At 36.9% G+C, this 27,472-nt stretch overlaps 1 protein-coding gene across 1 annotated transcript; it reads right to left on the reverse strand.

Annotated features, from left to right (window-relative positions):
- Positions 1–662: 662 nt before the first annotated feature.
- On the reverse strand, positions 663–23,614 carry LOC134805484 (NADP-dependent malic enzyme). Its single transcript, XM_063778782.1, has 12 exons — positions 23,444–23,614; positions 17,668–17,842; positions 16,210–16,368; positions 13,653–13,834; positions 13,345–13,525; positions 13,021–13,149; positions 9,826–10,008; positions 8,324–8,546; positions 6,631–6,773; positions 5,651–5,821; positions 5,179–5,302; positions 663–3,547 (listed from the first exon to the last, which is right to left on the reverse strand). Exons 1-12 carry the CDS (start codon positions 23,470–23,472, stop codon positions 3,387–3,389), a joined length of 1,860 nt encoding a protein of 619 aa, XP_063634852.1. The 5' UTR covers positions 23,473–23,614; the 3' UTR covers positions 663–3,386.
- Positions 23,615–27,472: the final 3,858 nt, after the last annotated feature.

Consider the following 27,472-nt stretch of genomic DNA (forward strand, 5'->3'; position numbering starts at 1 on the left):
CTCCCTTGCGCGTAATAGGTTATGCCATCGTGTGGCTTAAATCGGAAACTTAAACTTGACCTTTACTTTGCGCCAATAAACAAGGGGCTTCTGTGCTGCCCCCTGCAATTTATGCACGCTCCTTATATTAAGGTAGACTTGATATAAGGAGCGTGCATACATTACGTGGTACCGGACCGCAACCATGATAAGGTCTGCTTTATCTCTTTCTCGCTTTCTACTCGGGCTACATCCATCGGGTTCATTCCCCAGTTTAGCAGACCTGTGCGAGGCAAGAAGTTTGTTTGTTCAGACTAATGATTTTAGAGTTAAGTCTATGGGGTTTTCGCAACTTTACATACTATAATTACAGATGTAGTGCATAATTGTTTTCCATCGTATTTTCTCGGAAACGTTTGTAGGTATTTGTCATGCTAGTTCAGTAATGTCAGTACTTTTTGTACCGAACTGACTGAAATAGCAAGACACGTTCGTAAGTCTCCGTGAAAATACGATGGAAAATAATTACCTATGCACGTCATACGTTATGAATAAATACTTACCCCGAACAATATGTTATACAAAGACCTTGGCACATCGGCGTTTATTATATCTACATACTTTATCATTTTAAATAAACTTAGAATACTTATAAGATAGGTATCTACTAAATTAAACAACAATTATTGTTTAGAACATGTTTATTTAGTAACATCCATAATTGTATGCAACAATTTTCAACTATACAGACCTAAACAATAAACCTGCGATAAAATTGCAAAAGAGGTATATGTAAAATAATTCATAAAATTGATCTACATCGCTATACTGTAAACAGGACCCTGGTGTAAGTCCGAAATGATTAATTGACGTAAAAACAAGTGAATGTTGCCTATATATTGGCTAGCTTCACCCCCGTTAATGAAATATTTTTTTGATTTTAATTCCTTGATATCAATTGCAAACCGTCGTCGATGCAAAACAAATTCTAGAAAGACGTACAGTTACATAATTTTATCATACATCGTCACAGCAACATATCACTTTGTATCGACAGATACGAACCTAATTAAAAATAAATTATGACATTGTAATACTTACAAATACGTTAAAGAGGTAAATGTTTCGCCCTGCGAAGAACAAGTCTCACTGTTGTCAAATACTGAACATAAAAAATAATACTAAACGAAATCAGATTCGTAGTTTTTAAAACTAACATGAATTTACTCTATACATTACGTGTATAACTATTGTTATAATGTATTTTCGTACGTAGCAATTAGGTTCACTACTCGAATACGTTCATGAAAACTAAATAGCAAAAACGGAAGTAGGAAAAATGAGGCTAACTTAGTAGATGACTACTTATATGATGATGATGATATTGATGATATTCCTTGCTTAACATGATTGTGTATGACACTTTAACATTGAAACACTTTTTTTGTTATAATATTGAGACCACTTGTGTGTTTGCTTTTGGATAAAGGTATTGTATCACTTACATATTATGCGTCTTGGTATACTTGATATACTTGTAACACTGATTTTCAGTAAGGCAAACTTTGGATACCTAAATAGTAAATCTATTTAACCGAATAAATAAATAAATAGGTAAATTAAACATAAGTAGGTAAAGATAATAATATGTAAAATAATAAATAATAACAACGCGTTCGAGTAGTGGAGACAATTCAGTGCATTATTTCATTAGTGTTTAATATAGGTCCCACCAGACAGAAAACGTTTAAGAAAAACTAAAAAAAAATACGATTATTTGTATTTGTTTTGATGTCAATACCGGTAAATACTTATATTTTACCATTTAGGCACTGAGTCGACACAAATATAACATAAATTGTAGATATTTATGATGACATTATTTCGGTGATAGCTATATTTATTCTTAGGTTTGATAATACCTAATCATTATCATCGTACCATAACGCTCCGCGATTGTTGCACCATTTAGGGTCCTAGCTAAATCGGTTGTTAAATACTTACGCTATACAATTTTCAATTTAGCAAGAGCTCTAAATGGCATAATAATCCCGTGTGGTGACTGCATGCATGAGTATTCTTATACAAGACAGTCTTGTATAAGACAGGTATTACGTTTTCTATTAAATGAGACCTTGATAATGACATTTACGAACGAATGCTGTGTGATATTTGCTAATAAAACTGTTACTTATGTCGTCGCTACCAGATATACCTAGCACTGAATAAGGAAACTTAAATATTTCCTTTTGACGAAACTTGTAGCAATAATAACAAAATGCATTAAACACATGACGACCTGATTATTTCACGACACTTTTATGCTGCAGTGACTAGAGTTTTCTTTTTAAGGTCATAATTTACTATGTATTGCCTATTGTTTTCATAACGCTCACAACATTCATCAGAATGAAATGTATTTTAACGATGAAATAATTACGTACGTCACATAATCGTAAAGTTTATACAATTACACACATTCAAATATTGTTAATGGATTTACAAACGTGATAGTTAATAGGTACTTAATAAATATTCAATAACATTCCATTTAGTTTAAAATAAAACAAGAATAAATTCTACATCCGATTTCAACTATGAACATGAAATACTAAATACTATGTATTGTTTAATAATATTTATGTGTTATCGTCGTTATCGAAGCTGGTACGACTCCCATCTAGCGCGTTACTACAAATGAAACTCTGTTTATGTTTAATGTGTTTGATTTGTAACATACTTAAATGCGCCCTTCGCGGTATTTATACCGAAAAGTAAGGTTACCGCGATTAAAAATGCCTTTAGTCCAATTATGGTCAAGATTATCGTGCCGAAAACGACAACATAAAGCCATATTTAACTCGTAACACCACGCCACAGTAAAAGTTCCTACTATGTTTGAGCAGCGTTAGGCATATCTTTAATTTTTTATTAGTCGGAGTCAGAGGTAATCGTGTCTTCAGGATCGTAACTAATGCACAGCGTGACACAAAACGGACCATTATACATCTTATTAACTTGGATCAATTACTTAACTAGTAGCGCGCTAGTTGGAAGACGTAGCTTAGAAAGGCATCACGATACCGTGAATATAAATACACATATTTGAACTTTTTTTACCTAATACTACAAACTTCTGCAAGTGCTAGTATACATAGGAACAACTAGTTTACTACTTGAAAATAAATACTTACATATAAAGGTTACTTGTACTGGGTACCTTTTCAAATTAGTAAATGGGTAATACTTTTCATGTAAGTCATTGGGTATACGTACCGCATTTGCATTATTGATTCGCTATTGTCTTATTATTACTTTATGCTCATGCGAAACATGTTACTGAAAAGTGAGAGAAATGCGTTAGAGATGACAAGTAAACCGGCCAGTTTTTAACATGTTTACCGTGTTTAGATGTTTTTGGGAACGGGTTGGATAGGTCGTACGTTGAAGGTTTCTTCGGGTTTCCACTGCCACACTTCCGGCATGGAGCTCTCGTAGTTAAAATCGTAGATTTGGGTTTCGACATGTTTGGAGAGGTCTTTTGGTTCTGGATACAATGACGCTAAACCTGTAATGTAATTAGAGATATATAGAGAAAAATGGAAGTACTTCAATATTCCACTACTTATAGATACTAAAATTTGTAATAAAGTTACCTACAGACTACAGACACAAAAAATATTCATGCAAACCATTATCTACGCAATTCCTATCAATTATGACAACACTTTCGACTGAACTTAACTACAATTACCTAACAGTTACACTGCGTTCTACTCAACAGAAAAATATAAAAATGAGAGATCATTTTCTTGGAACAAGTTACCAAACAAAAAAAAACAAAACAAACCATTACATCCGATAAAAAATATCTTCACACACTGGTTAAAACACATTTTATAATAAGTAAGAAAAACGATTTGAAATAGTTATAACAAAGAAAAAAAACTGTCGTGCAGTCCGGCTGATTTTTCGTTTATATAAAAGAGTTATATGCTTATATTTTCATTTGGTTTATCTAAAAAAAAAGTGTTTATGAATTATATCAGTACTATAAATTGGTGTCTGGCAATAAATATTTAAGTTTAGTATTTAACCTAAATTAGGCAAACACATGCAAAACGCTTCATGGACAGGATTTTAATGTTTATTTTTAATACACATGACTCAAACGATTTATAAAAAAAATATCCACGTAAAAATTGGTACCATTAAACAAACTCTCTCCTATAAATTTCAGGCAAACAGAATAAATCGAGCATTTAGGGGTTAAATGCTTTAGAAGTTTAGACTACTACTTGTATCCACAAAATCTGACATATGCGCTTCCATAGGTAAATGTACATGGGACTATACATGCAGAAACATCCGTATACATGGTGACCTTAGCCATTGGACAAACCCTGAAATCCCACGTAGGGTTACTTCTAAGAAATGCTCTAACGGTAATATTTTTTTAATTAGAACAAAAGATAAAAAAAAATATCATACAAAAGTTATTTCCAGTAATCGACAGCAAATAAGAAACACACTGTATTAATTAATCATTGGCAGTGCTTTTGACAATTTGTTTGAAAAAACATACAACCGAATTGATAACCTCCTTCTTTGAGATTTGGAAGTCGGTTAAAAATGTGCGGCAATGATGACATTTGTCAAAAATCAGAATCTTATTAATGTCATAAATAAAAAAGATAATAAAAACGGTCGAAGAAGGTTTCATACTATTTATTACCTACCTCAGAAGCTACTAACACATACAGGTTGCTCCAAAGTAAAAAAATCGTAATTTGTTAATTTCTTCGTAACCGCTACACCGATTGTTATGATACTTTGTATATTGGTTCTAAATACCCTACTGCATAGGGGCTGTCCATAAATTACGTCATCGATTTTTGACGATTTTGGACCCCCCCCCCCTATAATCATCCAAAAATCATGCATCAAATGACCCCATTTCCTCCTACTTCATGCTACCGTCATCCGATGTCCAGACCCCCCCCCCCCCCTAATTTGAAATGACGTAATTTATGATTGTACGTTTCGGCTTTGTCCAATGGCTAGGTACACCCTGCAACAGCGTATATAGGTACTATACATACGTATATTCGCTGTACGATTGGAACAGAAAATAAAGAGTCACCCCTGTGAGCATATTTTTTTTTTTGGGCATATTTATAATGAAAGACATTTACGTACCTTCATCGTAAGCCATCTTGGCGACTTCAATTGCGATCTTAAGAGATACTTCTTTCACTTGGGACAGCGGCGGATAAATACGGCCAAGGCTCAAATCCTCGTCACTAACGAAGTTAGCTAGAGTCTGAAATACAATTGATATAAAATATTAATTAATATTAATTCGTAACTAATGCACAACGAGATACAAAACGGACCATTATACACCTTATTTCCTTGGAATAAATTAACTAAGTTGATGAAATATATTTCGTTTCATTTTAACTTCACTTACATAATTATACTTAAAATGCTAAAATCATAACCATTTGCAATGATGTTTCACTCAATGTATAAGCCGCTCGAAAACAATTAATAACACCATCTTTAGCTAACGCTAAGTACAGCGAGCTGCAAAATAACATGGACACATTATAATTGAATTCATTAATGATGTGTCCATGCAATTTAGCTTTTTACTGGGTGTACATACCCTGGCAGCGGTGAGGAACATAGCCTCGGGGATGTGGTGCGTCTGCGTGGCGATGACTCCGAGCGCTACGCCTGGGAAGATGTACGAGTTGTTGCCCTGCCCCGTGAGGTACTCCTTGTTGCCGAACTTCACTGGTGGGAACGGCGAGCCGGACGCAAACACGCATTTACCCTGCAACGATATATTTGCAAACTTTTACTATGACACGCACACTCTCACACATGTACCATGTACCCTATATAGACCCTAGCATTAAGTATCATATATCAGAATAAACATATACTCCAGAGATAGTGTTTGTCTTTACGTCCCACACCACACCCTGCGCTGATATGAGTGTAACACAGTTTATTACCTACAGAGATACTGGTTTCTGTTACTTGGTAATGGTAAGCCAACTTGGACTAATGAAAGTAGTGAATCAAGCTTTCTAGGAGCCAGAGGCAATGAGCTTATGAATTGTGGCAAACATTTCTATAACGCTGCCCTCGAATGTAGGTCTCAAAAATATATTTGGAAAATAAAATAATGCTTGCTGCATACTCTACTATTCACAATCTAATTTTATATACGTATTTATCCGAAACGACATTCTAATCGCGGTTTAGTAATAATATCCTAAGATACATTGAAAAAAAAAGCAGCTTAAGCTTATTCCTATTAAATTCTTATTTTATTTATTAGGAATTTTAATTACTTATGTACGGGATATCATTTGATATTTACCTCTAGCTTTTCGGTAAAGGAAAACATCATTCAAAGGTGTATGTGAAGTCCCCAACCCGCATTGGCGCATGAGAAGAAGCCTGTGCCCAGCAGTGGGACGTATATAGGCTGAATTATCATTATTGTACAAACAGGAACACCCCTAACTGTACATCGGTGGACCTTATTACAAAATCCATAAGGTCCATTGATGTACAGTTAACAGTGTGGGCATTATTAATTCTTATTTAGGCTTATAAAAGAAGTGTACACACATCAGTATGGTCATAAGCGGCCTGCGCAGTGCACTCCGCTTTGCTCGTGGGGTTGGAAAGCGCGAATATGACTGGCCTGTCGGTGTTCTTCGCCATCTGCTTCAGAATCTCCGTCGTGAACGCCCCGCCCACCGTCGAGCAGCCTGAAAAGATTATACACGCGTATTAAAAGTATATCTATAGTATATAGTATATCTATAGTATGTAATTTCCTTACTTGTCCTATCATGTAAACAAACACTTCTCAACAAACAAAACAAAAGACATTATCACACTTTTCTCTGGAATTACACAATAATCATCACATAAAATGTTGTTGTATTATTAAAGAAACTCACAAAGTACTGAAATCAAACAAATAACCACTGAAAAATAACATTTATAATAAGATTTTCATAAATAATCGCAGTAACGAACGGATCACCTCAAAAACATCTGACATTACACACATCGTCTAGATTGTCTATGAATCGTATTGTTCGAATGACACTTTGACGTCACGTTTATTTACATGATAAGACACGTAAGGATGAATACACATACACCTGATACACCCCTAGATATTGTCATTATTCAAGGTAAGTCGGCATAATTTCTGAAGCTATAAGAAGCGGACTTGATAGGGCCGATAAGTACAATTGTATAAATAATTAAAAAAAAGATAAGTCGTCATATTTGACTGACTTCTAGGATGACAAACGAAAGCGCCAGTTGTTCTGAATTTACACATGTATGACATCGCTCAGTCTATTAGCCGCGCTCTAGTTCTTAACAAAGATGTCTTACACGTGTATTGACACAACTTGTTAATCAGGTAAGGGTTTTCAATGAAAGGTATTAAAATAAAATGTCTGTACTTCAATGATAACGGCACCATCCACATCAGCTGACAATTTTGTGGCAACAATATTTTATACTACCTTATTTTTCCTTTGTATGTTTTTACAGTATGACATTTATTTAACTGTATTAAACCGAGATATCAGCGGAAAAATGCAGTTCCCTACCTACCTCACGAGGATGCAAACTAGATTTTTCTCACTATTTGCCAGCACTATTTTAAAATTACGTGGGTGTAGCTATTGTTGGATGGATGTGGTTGTGGGTATAATTATTTTGCCAAACTTGCCAAATAATAGGCAGCTCGCGTCCGTTGCTTTTTGTAGACAGACAGTGCCGTGAATTCCACGACCCGTACTGATCCTACCATACCCACATACAGGCCCAGATTTAGAAACCTAGGGCCTTTAGGCACTTTGTTTGGCACTTAGAATTTATTGGTCTTGCTAGGCTTGATCTTAGCGACCGCGGTCGCGAAGTCCTTCTCCGGCTCGATGTTCTGGCCGAACGCGGTCGCGTAAGTCGGCACTCCGCCCTCGCGCTTCGTGGACAGCAGCCCTTCGATGTCGAACATGTACACGCGGTCGCGCGCCTGCTGCTCCATCGTTCCCTTTTACATCTTGTATTAATTGAATGATACACACCGATAAGACAGCTAGGCTTGATCTTAGCGACAGCGGCCGCGAAGTCCTTCTCCGGCTCGATGTTCTTGCCGAACGCGGTCGCGTGAGTCGGCACTCCGCCCTCGCGCTTCGTGGACAGCAGCCCGTCGATGTCGAACATGTACACGCGGTCGCGCGCCTGCTGCTCCGTCGTTCCCTTTTACATCTTGTATTAATTGAATGATACACACCGATAAGACAGCTAGGCTTGATCTTAGCGACAGCGGCCGCGAAGTCCTTCTCCGGCTCGATATTCTTGCCGAACGCGGTCGCGTGAGTCGGCACTCCGCCCTCGCGCTTCGTGGACAGCAGCCCGTCGATGTCGAACATGTACACGCGGTCGCGCGCCTGCTGCTCCGACAGCCCTTCTTGCATCATCGCGGCGACGGTCAAGTTTGCGATGCCGTTGGCGGCCTGTATGCAAAGAGTAGGCAGTTTATTATTGCGCTAGTTAGTTAGTTATACTGGGCATTCTCCGCAAATCGACAACCATTGTGCCTATTTTGCGTGAAAACGAGGTAGTATTACTCTAGCCACCCCAGCTCCTCCATGAAACCTAGCAGTGTCTTCAGGTTGCTAACTGCCTCCTTCAGTGTGCACTGAGTCACTAGGTATTGGTTCCTGTGTACATCTTTATTATTGCGCTAATTCAAAGAAACATCTTAAGGAAACTCCTATTTTCAAAGCATTGATCTCATCGTAAAAAATGTTTGTAAGTATTTCATCCGAATATACGGATTTATGGGGCTCATTTTTATAGGTACGCAAAACACATCTTTTACAAGATTAAATATGAAAATAACAGATGAGTAAGAGTAAAACGATCACGCTAATCCAATTCTAAATACACCGGCAATTACGGAATTATTGACTGTCCGCCTTTTTTGCTTGCCTGTAACCTTGGTGCTATTAACACTTAAACGTGAATTCTGTGGAACTCTGTTTGATTTAACTTTCGTGCCTCAAAAGTGCTGCTATAAACAAGAATACATTATTATATTATGCTAGGCGATACATACCTAACCCATTTACGCTTGGCTATAAGTATAGATGAATTCAGTAAATTATTTAAGTTGGTAACAAATTAAAAGTAACATACAGCGACAGCACTGAGAAACGTGAGGAGCGTGAATGTGCCCTTGTTCCGGTGCGTCCATTCAGTTCGCATCATTGTTTACGTATGTCGTGTACCTACTTAGGCAAGGTATGCATGTACGAGTAGTTATTCCCGTAAGAAACCTTTCAAGATTGCATAAGCTCAGGAAATTAGGAAAATTGCAATCGTAACCAGAAGACCTAGGGGTTCGATCATCATCATCTTCCTCGCGTTATCCCGGCATTCTGCCAAGGCTCATGGGAGACTGGGGTCCGCTTGGCATTTAATCCCGAGAATTGGCGTTGGCACTAGTTGTCCAACCCAGAGGGTAAACTAGACCTTATTGAGAGTAGTCCGGTTTCCTCACGATGTTTCACCAAAAAGCGACTGATAAATATCAAATGATATTTCGTACATAAGTTCAAAAAGTTCTCATTGGTACGAGCCGGGGTCTGAACCCGCGACCTCTGCATTGAAAGTCGCACGCTCTTACCGCTAGGCCACCAGCGCACCTAGGGTTTCGATAATCGGCCGCAAAAGATAAAGGCAACTTATCCTTATCCAACTTTTTTCTTAATAACATATATTTATACTTACAGAGCCAGCGCCAAGGAACATATAGATATTCTCGCTGAGCTTGCGCTTGGTGACGCGCACGGCGGCCATAAGACCCGCAACAGCCACGCTCGCCGTGCCTTGGATGTCGTCGTTGAACGTGCAGTACTTGTTGCGGTACTTCTCCAGCAAGCGCCCTGCGTTCAGAAGGGCGAAGTCTTCAAACTGAAATACATACGCTGCTTTAGCATACGGTACCGGAAAAACAACAACACTCGTAGACTGTACATCGGCGGACCTTATTACAAAAGGCATAAGGTCCACCTATGTACAATTAACAGTGTGAGCGATGGTACCAAAGCGTCTCACAAGACCCCATTTTATAACGCTACGAGTTACAATTTTATAAGTATAAAATGACAACACTGGCAAGACCTTTCGCATTATAATACAGTAAAATTATACATTTAGCGTTTGCGTCAAATCCGGTAGTTCTGATTTTTTGCAGACTTATTTATAATGTTGGTCCAATGAATAATCCAAGTTTGGGACCTCGAGCGCCGAACGCAACTTTGTCAAAAATCGAAAAACCTGCGAAAATTTCGGTTTTTGTTTAGTTTTGGGCGATTCTAACCCTAAAGGACTAGTTTTTGATAGTACCTTCCTTAGACGTTTTTAAAGAAGACTAAATTTGCTACAATACGAGATTAGAACTGTCTCTGTAGATTGAATAGTTTCCGAGATAAAGCCTTTCAAAATTTAGATTTTTTTGAAATTGAGCTCGTAAGCTAAGTGAGTGCAGTGAGTATGCACTTTTGACTCAGGCGATGCCGCTTGGCACGATTGTTCCTAAGGTCAAACAAAGCTGATTTGGCGCAGTAGCCACGATATCGTACCGTGTCTACCCCCCAAAACTAAATAAAAACTGAAATTTTCGCAGGTTTTTCGATTTTTGACAAAGTTGCATTCGGCGCTCAAGGTCACAAACTTGGATTATTAATTGGGCCAACATCATTAATAAGTCTGCAAAAAATCAGAACTACCGGATTTGACGCAGAAGAGCGACGTTACAAAATTTTACAATTTCACTGGATTATTAATGTGGCTGGCGTGAGCGTATCTGTGTTGCTTGTAATTTGCTTTATTAAATTGTGTACTAACCGTCAAACCTACTTACTTTCGGTGTGATAGCTCTACGATTAAAAAATCTATTTAGTCAGCTTATTATTCATAAAAAAAAAATTCTCCGAACTCTAAGTAATTCACAGAAAAAAAAAACACTTAGAACATACTAAAATATTAGATCTCCGTTTGCATTTCTTTGAATATCGATCGAGTATATTTCGCTATTTGAGTTGTGTTCGCGCATATATTTGATAAGATAATTATTGTTATCGACTATTTTTGAAATAATATCAACAACGCCACATAGCATCTACAATAGTTACAGAAATCTAGATAAACTCTACTTATCCTGGAAATCGAAATCTCTCTAAATATAAACAAATACTAATAAAAACGTTATGTAATTGTCAATTGATAACATAAATGCTAGTCCACTAGGTCACATATTACGTTATCATAAGAAGTTTTAAGTTTTATGGCGTTATTCATAAAGCATTAGATAAAGATAAAATAGTTTATTCAAGTAGGCATATTACAATGCGCTTATGAACGTCAAATAAAGCTACACCGGCTCCAACCCTGCCTCTAGAAGATTTAACTTAACTTACTTTACTTGAATAGCTATTAATCGATTGTCTTAATCTGTCATTTTAACTTGTGTACCTATTTATAAGAAAGGGATAAAACATGATTTAACTAATTGAGACTTGTACAGTTTTATGATTAAGGGGTTATTTTCTACGGAAGTTTTAAATTTTCTTCAATTTGGCGAAAACAAGTAATTTATTTAATTTATTTCTAAATATTTTTGTTATGACGTCAAACAAAATACGTATCTTTACATCACATGCATAACTTTTCTTACAGATTACGAGTATCAAGTATTACAAACGGCTCTGTCCAGGTAAGCAACAACTTATTCGGATATCACTCCTATCATTATCGCAACGATTGAATCTGGACGTGAAGGTGATAATTTTAAAGTAGGTAACCGATCACACGTTGTTATGTAAACAAATCACCTGCAAAGTCATATCAGTTTATCTATCATTATTGTTTGAAAACGTGCTCTGAATCAATAGCGTAAAGTTTAAATTCTTTTACAAGGTCATTACCATCTGTCATAGCGTGAATGAACGTTTATGTAACATCCTTTGCAGTACGTCATTCTTTATTACGTTAGTCAGACCAACCAGCACGCTTTATTTGGTTTTAATATTAGGGTCCGGTAATGTTTGCACCAACTCCACATGACACGTGGGGAAGATAGTATCGGAACTCGTCTAAGGGTGGTATTCCACCTGTCCAAATTGTCCAATGTGTATTTGCGTCTCACATTTTGCTTAATGTGAGTATTTTTTTAAACGTATAAGTATTATCATACCGAAAGTATTAAGGTTTGACGGTTAGTACACCATTTAATAAATGAGAGTGTGAGGCGTAATGACATTGGACCAAGAAATTGGACATTGTAATACCATCCTAAGGATCAATTTAAAAGACGATGGAGTAAATCCGTGCACGTGACCAGATAATCAGCCTGACTAATAAATTAGAAAAATATCAGTAGACTTTGTCTGCACCTTACGAGTACAGCGCCAGAAAAGAATTATGCTATAATCCGAGCTTGCCAAATTTTATGCTTTCTTCCGGATGGGACTATACATACATACCTACACACTTTAGAAATTTGTTAGGGAATTGAACCGAACTAACTACCAAGGACACCTTGCGTAAGACTGTTCGAAATGCTACGTGACTGTGACTAATCTACCTTGCGTATTCGAATGTTATAATATTAATTGTATTCCATGACCGTAACTGAATTCAATACGTAAGATTGGAAGAAATCGGTTCAATGGAATATGATTCCGATGTATTCCAGATTTGTGATTTAAAATCTTTAAACCATTTTATGCATTTATGACTTTTTAAGTTTTTATCAAGACAACAATCTCACCTCTCACCGTTAGTGAACTAAGACCATTATTGCCTATTATTATACACAAGTAGCGAGTATTTTTATTTATTTATCAGTTTTCGTATTTAGCGACATGGCCGCCAAATCTGTATGGCTTTTGTTCACAGTGACCGAATTTAGCTATTACTCACCTGCAGCAAAGTATTTTGTCCGTATTTCTGGACACAGGCTTCCATGAATTCGTCGATAAAATCGTCATATTCCTTGCCACGTACACGTTTCTGCCTCAGACCGATGTAAAGAGGGTCTTCTAGGAGGTCCTACAAAAACAATTTATAAATAACAGGTTCAAATTTTCTGTTTAGGTAGTACTCAGTCTGTCTTGAAGATACATAGATCGCATTTGTCTGTCATTAACTTCTAAATGTTTAAATTATCGTCACCTCATAAAACGGATCAATCAATCCCAGATCAGTTGGTTTGAGTAATATCCTAAAAATACTGCAAATAGGTACCTGGTTATTAGTTCCAACGTCCAACGTGATAGGCAAGCACTGGTGAGGTTTAATGCCCGCCAGGGCAGTGTAAAGTGACAGCTTGCCCACAGGAATGCCCATGCCGTAAGCTCCAAGGTCACCGAGACCTAAGATTCTTTCACCGTCTGTGAATACAATGGCTCTCACGTCTGGTTCCGGCCTAAAATAATTAGGAATTAATTTATATGTAACCTTACGAGTATCGCTTACTCATAGCATAAGACTAAGATATTGTAGAACAGTGCACTAGAGTGTTTAGTTTCATCAAGTAACGCTAGTACACTTACCAGTTTTTAAGGATGTTGAAAATATGTCCTTTATCGTTGATTGTAATAAACAGACCTCTAGGTCTTCTGTAGATGAGGCCAAACCTCTGGCAAGCTAAGCCCACGGTCGGTGTATAGACAATCGGCAGGTATTTCTCAACGTTTTCCGAGAGAAGTCTGAAGAACAGCTTCTCATTCCTGTCCTGCAATATTTTAAAGCACTGTGTAAGGGGTTTCTAGACGGGCAAATAATACTAACATCTTTTTTATGTCCAATCGATATTAGGTACTTAATTCCAAAGATTGGTTAAAAATGATTATCAAAATGTAGAACAAACTTCACAATTGATACCTAACACAATGTTTGATTTTTCAATTGACACCGAAACTATGTTTCATTATAAAATGTTTTTCATAATGAATTATATTTCTAATAGTGATGTACCGACTATTGATTTGGCCGACTAGCCGACTAGCCGACTAATCGGCGCTCGAATGGCCGATTAGTCGGCCGACTAGTCGGCTAGTCGGCCAGATCATTAGTTTCGTATAAGTTCAGGTGAAAAACAATAGTTTTGCTCCTTTAGTTGCGCTATTCATCATAATTTAGCTTGGCTAAAAGGTGTTCTCTACAGGTTCAAAGACCTATCACAAGAATCCTCGTTCAATTTCTGTCTTTAGTTCTTTTATTTTGCATTCCTGAGCAGACCGTCAGTACAGCTTGTAGGAGATATTTCCAAGGCTCTATTTCCCGTACAGTCAACGGTAAAAATATGGGTGTACAAATCATTTCAAAAATATGTCCCATAACTCTTATGTCAGTGAATTAAGAACTATGGGACATATTTTTGAGTAAGTTGTCTACACCCATATTTTTACCGTTGACTGTACGTAGTCGCCAGTTAAGAACCTATCCCCGGTGGTCAGCGTCTTTATGAGCAACGTGCCCTGACTAAGTCCTTAAATTTTGCAATAACATTAATAGTTCCTCATGGCTTCACCATAAAAAAAAACAAAAACTGAATAATAATAAAAAAATAACTATCGATCTTGCACATGAAATTACACAAGAATCAGTTAAGATCGACCTGTAAACACCAGCCCACCAACATACGATAACGTTCAACCGGTCAATTATATGAACAAAAGTTTTCGTATGCATCCTGAATATGTATTTTAGTAAAATAAACATAAAACATATGGTAAATATTGACTGTTGATTTCTTTTTTTCTGTTTTTATTTCACTAATAAAGTGCCGACTAATCGGCCATTTTTGCCGACTAGTCGCCGACTAATCGCTGACTACAAATGTGGCCGGATAGTCGGCTTTCCCGACTAGTCGGCGACTAGTCGGTACATCCCTAATTTCTAACTATCCCTATTCGTGTCTAGTAATTATAGTTGACGAGCATGTGGTAGATAAATCGTAAATACACAATTGTCAATAAATGCGGTATTATGTAGCTATTACCATAAACATCGATTAAATACTGTAATTGGTTCTGGGTTCCCTTTACCATCTTATAAACTTGAGAAGGTAGATTGACGATAATGTTATTGGTTAACTGTTAATAAAGTAAGTATATAAGTGAGTAATAAATCAGTTTTTTCCTCCACCGCAGTATCTACTTGTTTATTTATTCGTGCGTTTATTATTTTTTATTGTAAATGACGTCAAATGTATGTCAACGTTTTAAAATAATGAGTGTGTTGAGCAGGAAGGTAAATAAAAAATAAATTCTCTCAACATGGTGTCGCATATCATTGACATAAGGTATTCGTCCTATGATAGATATTTTAGGGCTTGTGCACAAATCACGCGAGGTTCGATAGGGGGAGGGGGGTTCACGAAAAAATCACGATAGATCACGTTGGGGGAGGGGGGTATAAGGAAATCTCACGTGTATTTTTTTTCTACAGTGAACGAAACTAAGAAAAAAAACCTACCACATGAGTACATAGATACTTTTTCTCGGTTCCGTTAAACATAAATCTTCATTCTGCACTTCAAATTACGAGTCTATGTAACGAAAATAGAAAAATAAACAATACATATACAATACTATTTATCTTAAAATTAGGTCGAATGAAAAAAAATCAAAAAAATACACGTGTGGTTGTGTGGGGGGAGGGGGGTAGCCAAAAACCTCACCAAATATCACCAAGGGGGAGGGGGGCTCAAAAAGTAGCCGAAAACACCTCGCGTGATTTATGCACAACCTCTTAGATAATAGAATAGTTTATGGAATACTTAGTATTACTTAGTCTATAAATGGTGATATAAACCATTAATTGATACATTATGCCAGAAGGACAGTCACCTGCAATAATATGTTACTCTTCTCCAAAAAAAACCGCAAATCGGTAAGTAATAAAAATAAATAACGTAACTCAATATAAAATGAATCGTCCAATGATTGTCATAAGCATACCATGGACTTTGTTGCATCGTACCATTCGTACCCACACCGTTGTTTAATGTAACAACCGCACAACCGTTAGCTCTCTCCTGCCACCGTGGCCAAATCCTTAAAAACAAAATGATAAAGTAATGGTACCTTGATCACTCTTAGTCACCTGTAACTCGACGAGGTAGAGGTATTTGTTCAAATTGTCTTCGTATCTGTCTATAGAAATCCTGCAGATATCCAGTTGTTCTTCTTGCGTTTTGAACTTGGCAGCTAAGAGGCCATGGATGCCGAGATATTGCCGTTCTTCTAACGTGAAGGCGAGGCCCTAGAAGAAAATAAAAATATATCTAGTCTTAAATTACCTATGTTGACCGTTTAAATATACGAACAAAATTGTATACCTACCCAAAACTCTAATTATTAGGAATGGTATGTACATACGTACAATTTGTTCCATTAAACTTAAAATAATATAACCGACCCAAACCCAATAAACCCGCCGCCGGCCAAGCACGGACTAAAAATATTCCAATAAGAAATATGCCTGAGTATTACCTACACGTAACAAACAAATATATTTGAATCACTTTTTTTCATAAGAAAATATATTAATGTCGGATTATTAATGCCAAAAACCTTAAATTATAAAAATAATTATTATAGAAATCGGTTTATGATCAAGTGGCCAAATAAGTATGGACGTACAAATGGAAATGGAAATATATTTTCGATGCATAAAAGTCGCAATATAGTTATATCTAACACACGCATATCTTCTCCTGAGAGTGCATTACTGAAATTTTCATTGCAGCGCTATTATCGTATTGTAGTTATTAAAATGTCAATCCTGATAGTGATAATGATGATTCCAAACTATAATGAGTCCATTTTAAGCATTCTCTAGTTCAGCCTAAATAGTCAATTATGGAGTTAAGGACGTCTACCTATTAAAACCAAGGCCAGGACTCGTCCTGGCCTTGGTTTTAATAAAACTCGTTTTATTTTAAGACAGACAGATATTTCATTATGGTAAACCCAACGAAACGTAACACAATACATATTTTGTAATTCTACGAAAAACATTGTATAAGTATTAGGAACCTACCAATATCAAACTTTAGAGGTAAAATGTTTGAAAACAGTGACCAACGTCAACAAAGGGGCAAAGCCCTAATAATCCTTCTAAACACGTGAATGATCTAAAGGTAGAACTAAGTTCACGTCCTCAGACGCCCTTGACTACGATGTAACGTAACATTAGGTACGAACTACTTAAGTACGAACAGGAAGGGCACAATAGGCCTAGACTGGTAGATAATGTTTTACATTTCATTTACGTTCATCTGTCGTGTTGAATTTTAAGAAACCTATCAATCTATCATAGATCTAGTGGTATCTTCTACATCAAATGGCATACCTATATCATAACTTTATTTTATCACGTTGTGATAAATCGTAAGTTTTTATTACCAACCGATTTTAAAAAGTTTATACGAGTTTAAAGAAAAAACCTTAATTAGGGTAATGTTTTATTTAAACTTTTATAGCCGTCTATCCAACATATTTCTACCTACATTCCTACATAGTCTCAACTTCCTGGTTTATAGATTAGTTTCGAACTCACCTTGTTAAGACGAGGGTCTTTTAGATGATCTATTCCTCGAACCATGTTGGGGCACAATATGTCCCCGGTGACCTCGTGATGGGCCCTGGTCAGGGAGGAACAGTCGCCGATGGCAGGGCATTTCGCTAGGGCTAGTGCAAGCACTCTGTTGGAAACACATGAGCTTGTGTTGTGTCTGCAACAAATAACATACATTAAGTTCTGGCATACTTGGCATCGCTTTTACTATGGCAACTGGACTCAACTGGAAAGAGCTGAAAGTAGCCGCTCAAGATCGCGACAAATGGAAAATTCTTCTGCGAGCCCTATGTTCCTTAATGAGGGATAACTGGAATACATCAAGTTCTGGCATAAGAATCATGTGGTTAGTGCTTGGTATAATACGAGGGTTGCACTGAAAATGTCGGGAATAGAGAAAACTGTCGCATCTAGACGGTCAATCTTTATTTTAATACATACTTAAACTCAAACTGACCACGCATATAAATTTTCTTTTGAAAGTAATCATTCTGTAATGCACACGGCTCATAATCCCAAAGTCCTTTTTGTATGGCGATTTTGGGGCCTTAGTGGTTTTGTATGAAATTCGTGGAGTAGCCAACGGAATTGAAGTTTTTTTACATATATATATATATATAAAAGATTTTTTTACTGTTGTCATATGAATATTTAGGAATGTCGAAATCTGCCGATATGCAACTTTTTTGGCAGTCTTTTTAATTAACAGCACAAATGCGATTTTAATTTTTGACGTCGCTTTGGAATGACATGCTTCTTTAAGATCACCCATGGGATAAAATGAAAGTGACTTTCATATTTAATTTTAACTGCAAACGAGCGTACGATGAACTCTAGTTCATAAAAAAATAACAGAAGCCCATTGTAACTTTTATTTGTTCGCTGAGGGCATATTGAAAACCGTTTAAAAATATGATCCGAAAAATCACTTGGCCAAAAATTCAAATAATGTTCGACATACAATTTTCAAATTGCCAGTAATTCTTAAATACAAATGACAACCAAATGGAATATACCTTAAAAGTTTTATAAAGAGTTACATTTTTATAAATTATATGCCTGTTTCTATTATGTTATTTCTAAGTGTCCCATTCCCGAATATTTCAGTGCGACCCTCGTAATAACATCGACGATCCTGTTGTAGATTAAGTGTATCACTTCTATGTCAATATACATAGCTATTTAGAGAACACTCAGAATGTCCTGCAACTAATTAAAGTACTTACATAGGAAGAGCAGCAAAGTTGTGATCATAGCAAGACACGTTCGTAAGTGTCCGTGAGAATACAAGGAATAGCGTAGCTAGGCATACACACAACAAAGAAAATCGATACCTCAGGAATATTCAATGTCAGCTTGTTCAAACTGCAGCATTTTCTCATTAGGCTTGAACTGTCTTGGCGTGAAGGAAAAACCGTAATTTATTGATTGCCTTTACGGGCGGGTTTAGTCGGAAAACTATAACTAGTAATTCATATAGTCTCCCAAAAAAGTAACGAGGAAGAGTATTGCGCTCATACCAAATCAACACTACACTAGTGGCTCTTTGAAGTTTTTCAAACAGATGAATAATGATTGCCTTGTTCTTAAAATAATTAAGTAATTAATTACCGTCTACGAGGAGTATCAATTTTACTTTTTTTCATATTCGGGGACTTTCTACACAGATCAACCTAGCCACAAACTAACCAAAGTTAAGCTTACTACATCTGGGTTCCAGGCTACGAACGCAATAAACACACAAATATATTTCCTTACCGTGATTCGAAACCGGCAGTTCGCAGTTCCGTAGGCAGGGTCACTAGCGACTAGATATCGTTTATAGGAACCTTTCTAAAACCTAACCTACCTCCTATCTCCGGTGTACGTAATTTCCAGTAGTTATACATAGTTGGAAATTTAGATAAAAAAGCGCAAACGTATATTAGTGAAAAAATTTCCACACCACAGGTGACTACGTAAGAGGTGGGAATAACGTTTCATGACGAGATGTCGCGGTTTGAAGGCGTTCCTCAAATTAATTGCGCGCCAAACTTTTTCGTTGACGAATTGTTTACGTTGTTGCGCTCTTGCCAAGTCATAGCAGCATACTCATAATTACCGTGGATGACGTGGATCAGTTTATAAACATCACTCACTGTAGAGGGCTCCACTGACCTTGCAACAATTCGCATGCGATTTGAGATCTATTGCCGACGAAGTATGTAGATGCAACAAACTCAATCAATCCATCAAATGCTGCAATCTATCAAAAAGTGTTACAAATTCCACGGAGCCCTTTAGGCCTACTACGGTCAGCTCTATCGACATACATTAATTATTTTTGATACAAATGTTACAAGTACCGATCTACATGATTTGATAATTATTGAGCTAGTAATTTATTTCGATGCCAAATTATTAGACACTTAATGGGCGGGATTCAGTAGGCTTTTGGAACTTAAGTAGGTACCTACACGGTTGAATGGAAGACGGCAGACCGCTAGCGATTGTATGGTGCAGAACGACGGCGACGCGTCGCCATGGCCATAAAACCGCCTAACATCGATAACAAACGCACCGGCGTAAACCGACGTGGTTGTTAACCGCAAATATGTATGAGCCCTAACCGCAAGTCTGTATGAGCCTGGTCAACATTTTGCAACTCAGATTTGAACGCACCGGAACGTTTAAAGCTTGCGCTCGTCATCAGTGGTCGATGGTGACTGACTGTTATGTTCGTACCACAGACAAGACATCCTCCAGACTGAGCATAGTAGCTCTACCCCCTCTGCCACAATATACGGTAGTTTTACTGCATTTTCGAGTCGAAAGTGTCTTTGTGTGACGTCCGTGTCTTTGAACGGACCAATCACGGCTCGGGACCTCGCTCACCTCGTCACCCGCACCCCAGTATTTTTGGCAGCATCGGTTTCATTAAATAATTGCTCCAAACTCCGTCTAGAGGATTCCTAGTCTATGGTTCGTACCTACAGTTGTAGTGCATAATTATTTTCCATCGTATTTTCACGGAAACGTACGAACGTGTCTTGCTATTTCAGTCAGTCTCAGTACAAAAAGTACTGAGGTTGACTGAAGTAGCATGACAAATACGAACGGTTCCGAGAAAGTACGATGGAAACATGAAAACAATTATGCACTACATATTTACCTCATTATTATGGTCCAAACAAAGTTAGTCAGATCCTGTTACTTAACAACACCTGCCCGTGTGTTTTCCACTAATCACTAATGACTATATCCTGTAACTAGCAATTGTAAATGTATAACTACTACATTGTGCTTTACGTAATTAACCATTTTAGCACACTATACCTACCTAAATGTATAAAGGAGCGTTTAGTACAGTGTATTATTGTTGCAGCATATTAGCTTCTATATAATTTTTGATATAGACCAGACATAAAATTGCCTACAATATTTGTTAACTTATAAAAGTTAAATTATATCTTTATGAATCTGTCTAAAAATCTTGCAATTTTGTCAACAAGATAGTATTATATATAGACATGCAAAAACTTATCTTGTTTATTTACAAAATGCACACCCTACTATAAAATGAATGACCTATTATAAAAAAGTGTCATTATTATCAAAGTGCCTTCAAAAATACACTTCTTATCAGAATAACAAATCTTATAGTAAACATTGTTGTTTATATAGGTAAACAGAGCACACAGTTTAAAAATGTGTTTCATAGCTACTATAGATATTTTATTTAGCACAGTGAATGGTTGCCAGCTCAATAAGTTTGGGCCTAGCTATTAATAAACAGTAGCCACTGGCAGTAATATTTGCCAATTATCATTAATACTCATTTGGTTTTCTAATACAAGTTTGTAAGTTGTCACCAGTTGATTTTTTTGGATTTGGTTACTTGGTCACTATGTGTATTATGAAACAAAAGAATTAATGTATATTGATTTTACATACAATAGTTGACACTATTCAAAGAATGGAACTTGTGAAACATTAATGCATTTGTATATTGTTGGTTAACGCACCTAGCCTAGGTGACCTAGTTACACAAATTGAATGGCCAACAATAGAAACTAGCAACATTAATTTAATTAATTAAAACTCTTCACCTCAGTAAAAAATCTGAAGATCATATGATTTTTTTCTCCTTTAATAGTTGACCTGACCACTCAGAATGAATCATTTACAAATTTGATTAATTTACCTCAATAAATTGGTATCAATGTCGCAAATAATAACAAACAGCCAATTTAAATTACAAGCTTGAACTATTTAATAAGTTTAATAACCGAACCCAGAATAAGGCTAGACTTTTACACCAGAAGTAGGGCTGTACTACAACTTTATTCCCATTCTAATAATTCTAATCTATAAAGTGGTGTGTAACTTGTATGTAAACATTGCTTAACAAATCTCTGGTGGATAATGGTCTAATAAATTTGACAAAAAACTATTATTCCACACCTCATAAGCAGGCACAGAAATTATATTTGAAATAAAAAAAACAGAGTTACATGGTTTTCAATGTGTCGAAATACTGATATTCATTAAAATGTATGGGTAAATCTTTACTTTATGGACCCACGATTTTTGGGGTGGGGAGGGGGGGAGAGGGCTACCCCCCAGTCCAACCCCCATGGTGAGGAACCCCATGGTTATGGAGATATTCATGGTTAAAGTTTGTATGGAATTACTAAGAAATAAGGGATTACAGCAAATTTTGAAGGAGGGGGTGAGGGGTGAGCGGGGGCGCGCTTCGCCCGAAGGCCCGCTTCGTCGCCCCTAAGGTCGCGAGCTGACGAGACCATAGCTCGCTACTACTAGCTACTCCGCGAGCCTTCGACCTCAGCGGTGACGCTGTTGGATCTGGGTTAGCTCCGGCGCTGCGGAAGAGCAGCCCTTCCGCCCTCGCGTGACAAAGCACGCTCACTACACTCGGCTCCGCAGCTTCGGCTTACTGGTCGCCTTCGGCGACCAGCCTCAGCCGCTCGCCTCGCTCGTTCCCGCGCTCCGTCACGGCGGGCGAGGGCTGCCCTCCCTCCGCGCCTCCGTTTTTGGAATTGCTCTCTAGGGGTAGGACAGACAAGACCACGTGGATAGTGGGGTGCTCTGATTCGGTTTTAAGTGACCTTGACATTTTGGGTACCTTGAGATTCTGGTGACCAAAGATTTTGGTGACCTTGAGATTCTGGTGACCAAAAATTTTGGTGACCTTGAGATTTTGGTCACCATAAAATTTCGTGACCTTGAGATTTTGGTGACCTTGAGGATGGTGGTGTGGTATAAAAGGTAATATAAATTAACAAAAAACGGCAGCTATCGACATCTGCTATTACATTTCTCCTTTATTTCATAGTAATTTCATACAAACTTTAACCATGGATATCTCCATAACCATGGGGTTCCGCGCCATGGGGGTTGGACTGGGAAGTAGCCCTTTGCACCCTCTACCCCCCCATACCCAACACACCCTCCAAAGCGTGGGTCCATAAAGTAAAGATTAGCCGTTTTTTCATAAGTACGTGTGTCTCGAGAGCTAAAGGCAAATTTTAATAGAGAATTGTGTATGAAACATGTATCTATAAAATCGAATCCTACTAGACAAAAGTTGTTGCCACTTGTAATCACACTTCACGAAAAACTTACTAATATACAAAAGTCAAAAACAACTCATTTAAAAGGCCTATAAAATGTATCATTTGGTCTGTGACAGTTTTATTCATAAATTCGATAAATACAACTGTCAAGTTATGTAAACTCCAAATTAAAATATACTTACAACAATGATCTTGGGAGCGTGGAAAACATTGCGAAATTATTGCTTCATCTACAATTATGATAATCTAATGGAAATTAGCGATGTCTTCCCGTCTTTTAAGCACTATTTTTTTAGAATAACTGAAACGCCCTCCATGCGTTTAATGGCAGTGATGACTGATTATAATATATGACATGACAGGCGAGGCACAGCACAGGCGTTATATGACCTTCAAAATGTCTATAGAATTCATAGACAAATCTCATCCCTGTAATAGACGGGCGTACCGGACTACAACTTTTTGAATATGCGATGGAGAGGCAGATACCGATTTTCGATTTTATGATGTTGGCGTGGCGGTAGGCCTACAGGGCTTAATATAAAGGCCCCTGCATACAATGGGCCAGCGCCGGCCATTCCAAGGGACGCAGCCATGCGGTAGAATGAGGTAGCAATATCATTTGCTCCCTCTAACGCATAAATTCGACCCTCACACTGGCCCACGCTGGCCCATTGTGTATAGGGGCCAGGCTGACGCAACTAGGAACAAAAAAAGCTTTTGTATGGAATTTGGTGACCTAAACTCTAAATCATAATTAGATTCCAAAAAATGTTGCCACTGCAATAATTTGTTTGTAAAATAGTAAATTCCTTTTTATGAATAAATACGCTAAGATAATTTATTTATTGGTAATTTTACGCCTACGATTTAAAAAAGTACTTTTATTTACTTATTTTATTTTTACATAAATACAAGACGCGCTAGTAAAAAGTGGAAACATTGTCTTCTTTTTTTGGAATCTAATTATGATTTAGAGTATAGCCATAGCCAAAAAAACAAAATAAAACGTCAGTGCTATTTATACTTGGTCAAGCAGATCTTGTCAGTAGAAAAAGGCGGCAAGTTTGAAAAATGTAGGCGCAAAGGGATATGAAATTTGAATTTCGCGCCTTTTTTTACTGACAAGATTTGCTTGACCATCTATATCTCTCAAGTCAACTATCAGCCACATTGCTTTGTTGCTTGTCATGGGGCGGTTCGCATGTTTTACTTACGTATTTCTTGCAATTTCTTTTTTAAAAGCCTTCGTTATTTTCCAAAACAGTCAAACGTGATAAGAACATACAGTGAGTCAATAGATTTTGTTTAAATGCCACCGAAAACTAATTTGTTTAAGTGCGAACTATGTGGCAATTGATACGCTCGCGAAAATCGCAAAAAAACCGAATGAAGACCGGTAAGTATACTTTTAACCTTATTTTGGTGTAGCAGGCTATAAAAACATCGAAAATTAGATATTTAATGGCTCCTCTACACGAATGGCCAACGCCGGCCAATCCAAGGGACGCAGCCATGCGGTAGACTGAGATAGCAATATCACTTGCTCCCTCTAATGCATAAATGCGTCCCTTGGATTGGCCGGCGTTGGCCATTCGTGTAGAGGAGCCATCATATCCACTTTCATTGTGAACTAGGGATGTACTACAAGTATCGATAACTGCAGCCTCATTTTTTATCAATGTAAATAGTAAAATAAAATGAGTGAATTTCCTGATAACTTGCATGCAACATGGCTATAATTATTTCTCCGAATATTTTTAGTGGAAAATTATCTATCATCTGTGCATTAATGGAATGGACATTATGTTATATATTTTTGGAATCTAGTTTATTTAAGATTTAACCTAAAATATAAGAAAATGTATATGTGTCTGTTTTAATGGTAAAATGTTTTCAGTTGCAGGTAGTGGGTCAAATAAGTTGTAAAAAAAAAAGACTGAAGTTTTATTATTCAGGAATATAATATATAGTAAAAAAATCATTTAATCAGGTGAATACACATTTTCCTCTGTTACCTGTGGACCGTCGAACCATCGGGATGTATTTTAAATTAAATACATTAAATTATTTAAAAAAAATAATTTTACATATTTTTATTTATACAAATAAAAATCGTGTTTCACATTTAAGTCCAACCATGTATTGGTCCACTCAAAGAACACTATATTGTATAACATACGACTTAAATGTGGACTTGATTCTAAAGCCCCCTCCAGACTATGCGCGTGAATCGCGGGCGAAGCCGCGAACGCGAGTGTGGAGTCGATTTCGCTGTCTGCGAAAATCGACTCCACACTTGCGGGGCTTAACCTGATTTCGAGTTCGAAATTTGTTGACAGGGGCCCATGTTTCAACCCTCCCCAATTTATCGATATCGATAAAATACGCAAGCGTGTAAACTCTAAATCATAATTAGATTCCAAAAAATGTTGCCACTGCAATAATTTGTTTGTAAAATAGTAAATTCCTTTGTATAAATAAATACGCTAAGATAATTTATTTATTGGTAATTTTACGCCTACGATTTAAAAAAGTACTTTTATTTACTTATTTTTACATAAATACAAGACGCGCTAGTAAAAAGTGGCAACATTGTCTTACTTTTTTTGGAATCTAATTATGATTTAGAGTATAGCATACTACACTATTTAACTGTGTTATGTTGGTACTATTGTTCTTTGACAGTTCTTTGTCGTACATGTTGGTAATGGTTGGAGAACCAAACACACACAGACTGATCAAGTCGCTAGTATGGAAGTCCCGCCTCTTAAAACGTAGTGATTATATTCTCTTTGATAGGGGCTTAATAATAAAGCCTCCTCGACACTCGTGCGCGAAGCCGCGAACGCGAGTGTGGAGTCGATTTTCGCAGACAGCGAAATCGACTCCACACTCGCATTCGCGGTTTCGCCCGCGATTCACGCGCATAGTCTGGAGGGGGCTAGGCAAGGCCTATTGACTTCCTTGAAACGATGTGACCCTTCAAAATTGTACATGTGTTGTCCGTTCCCAGACGAGATTGCCAGTAATTAACATCAAAATATTTTACTACAGCAACATTGCTAGAACTGGCTTTGTCTATAGATACGATTTCTAGGAACAAATCATATATTTCGATTTGTATTTTATGAAGTAGTCATATGTAAATTATTATTTATTTTTTGATATATGTATATTATTATCTATTATATTTCAGTTAGTCTTTGTCTATGTTCATAAAATCTACGAAGGGTAGACGTGCCTCTACCCTCCTTGATAAAATAAAAAAAAATCTTTGTCAATTGGCCTCTTTGATAGGCCTTGATTTGGGTCTGGCCGGTAAGAACATGGACAAGATAAAAGTCTGTAATGTCAATGCTGTCATTTAAGTCATTTAATGCAAAAATATCAATTTTCATATAAAACGATTTATTCACTTGAAATATATTTATTTACCTATTAATTTTAAAAATAAAAACTATTCATATGTACGACCAACATATCTAAATGCGTCTTCGCACAGACTTAGTTAAATTTAAACCGTTGTCTCTCTTCCTTCCTTGCTGTATGTATCCGGCAATGGCGACTTTATCAACAATTCTTATCCGGATTATGGAAAGCCCTAATGTGTGTGTGGAAACCGTTGTAGTAAATCAGAAACAGCGATAATTTCAAGGTAAGATATATATTAATCTTTAAATAAAAATGAGCGTGCTAATTACCAAATTCAAATATAATAATTTAATCTTACTATCCCCGTAAGTCCCGCGGACGCTATATCGCGTCCGAAATTATAATCAAAATTCAACATAGATGTAAAACCCCACATTGTTTAAGCTGGTAACCCTAGGAATTAGCGACGTTAGTAATTAGGAAGATAGATTATATTGTTTAATTTTTTGACTATTTTGTTTTAGAAAGTGAATCAGCAGATGGCTTGAGCGTGAGATAATAATATAATCCTGGGCCGTCATATGATTTCTTGGAAAAAGCTCAGAAGGGCACGTATCTGCCGCATATCCAAACTAGTTTCCCGGTGACCAAGAACGCTGCGCGGAGCTGTGAAGCAGAAAATGTCCGATAACCGGATAGATGTAATAACAACTTGTAACCATTTGCCATATCAGTGTATGTATTCATATGTATTATGAAAATATTTATATCTTAATAATACGTAACTTTTTGTTACCTTTTATATTTCACGAATTTCTGAATATAGTACCTAATCA

This window comes from Cydia splendana, chromosome 2 (genome assembly GCF_910591565.1).
Source record: "Cydia splendana chromosome 2, ilCydSple1.2, whole genome shotgun sequence".
Classification (NCBI taxonomy): Eukaryota; Metazoa; Arthropoda; class Insecta; order Lepidoptera; family Tortricidae; genus Cydia; species Cydia splendana.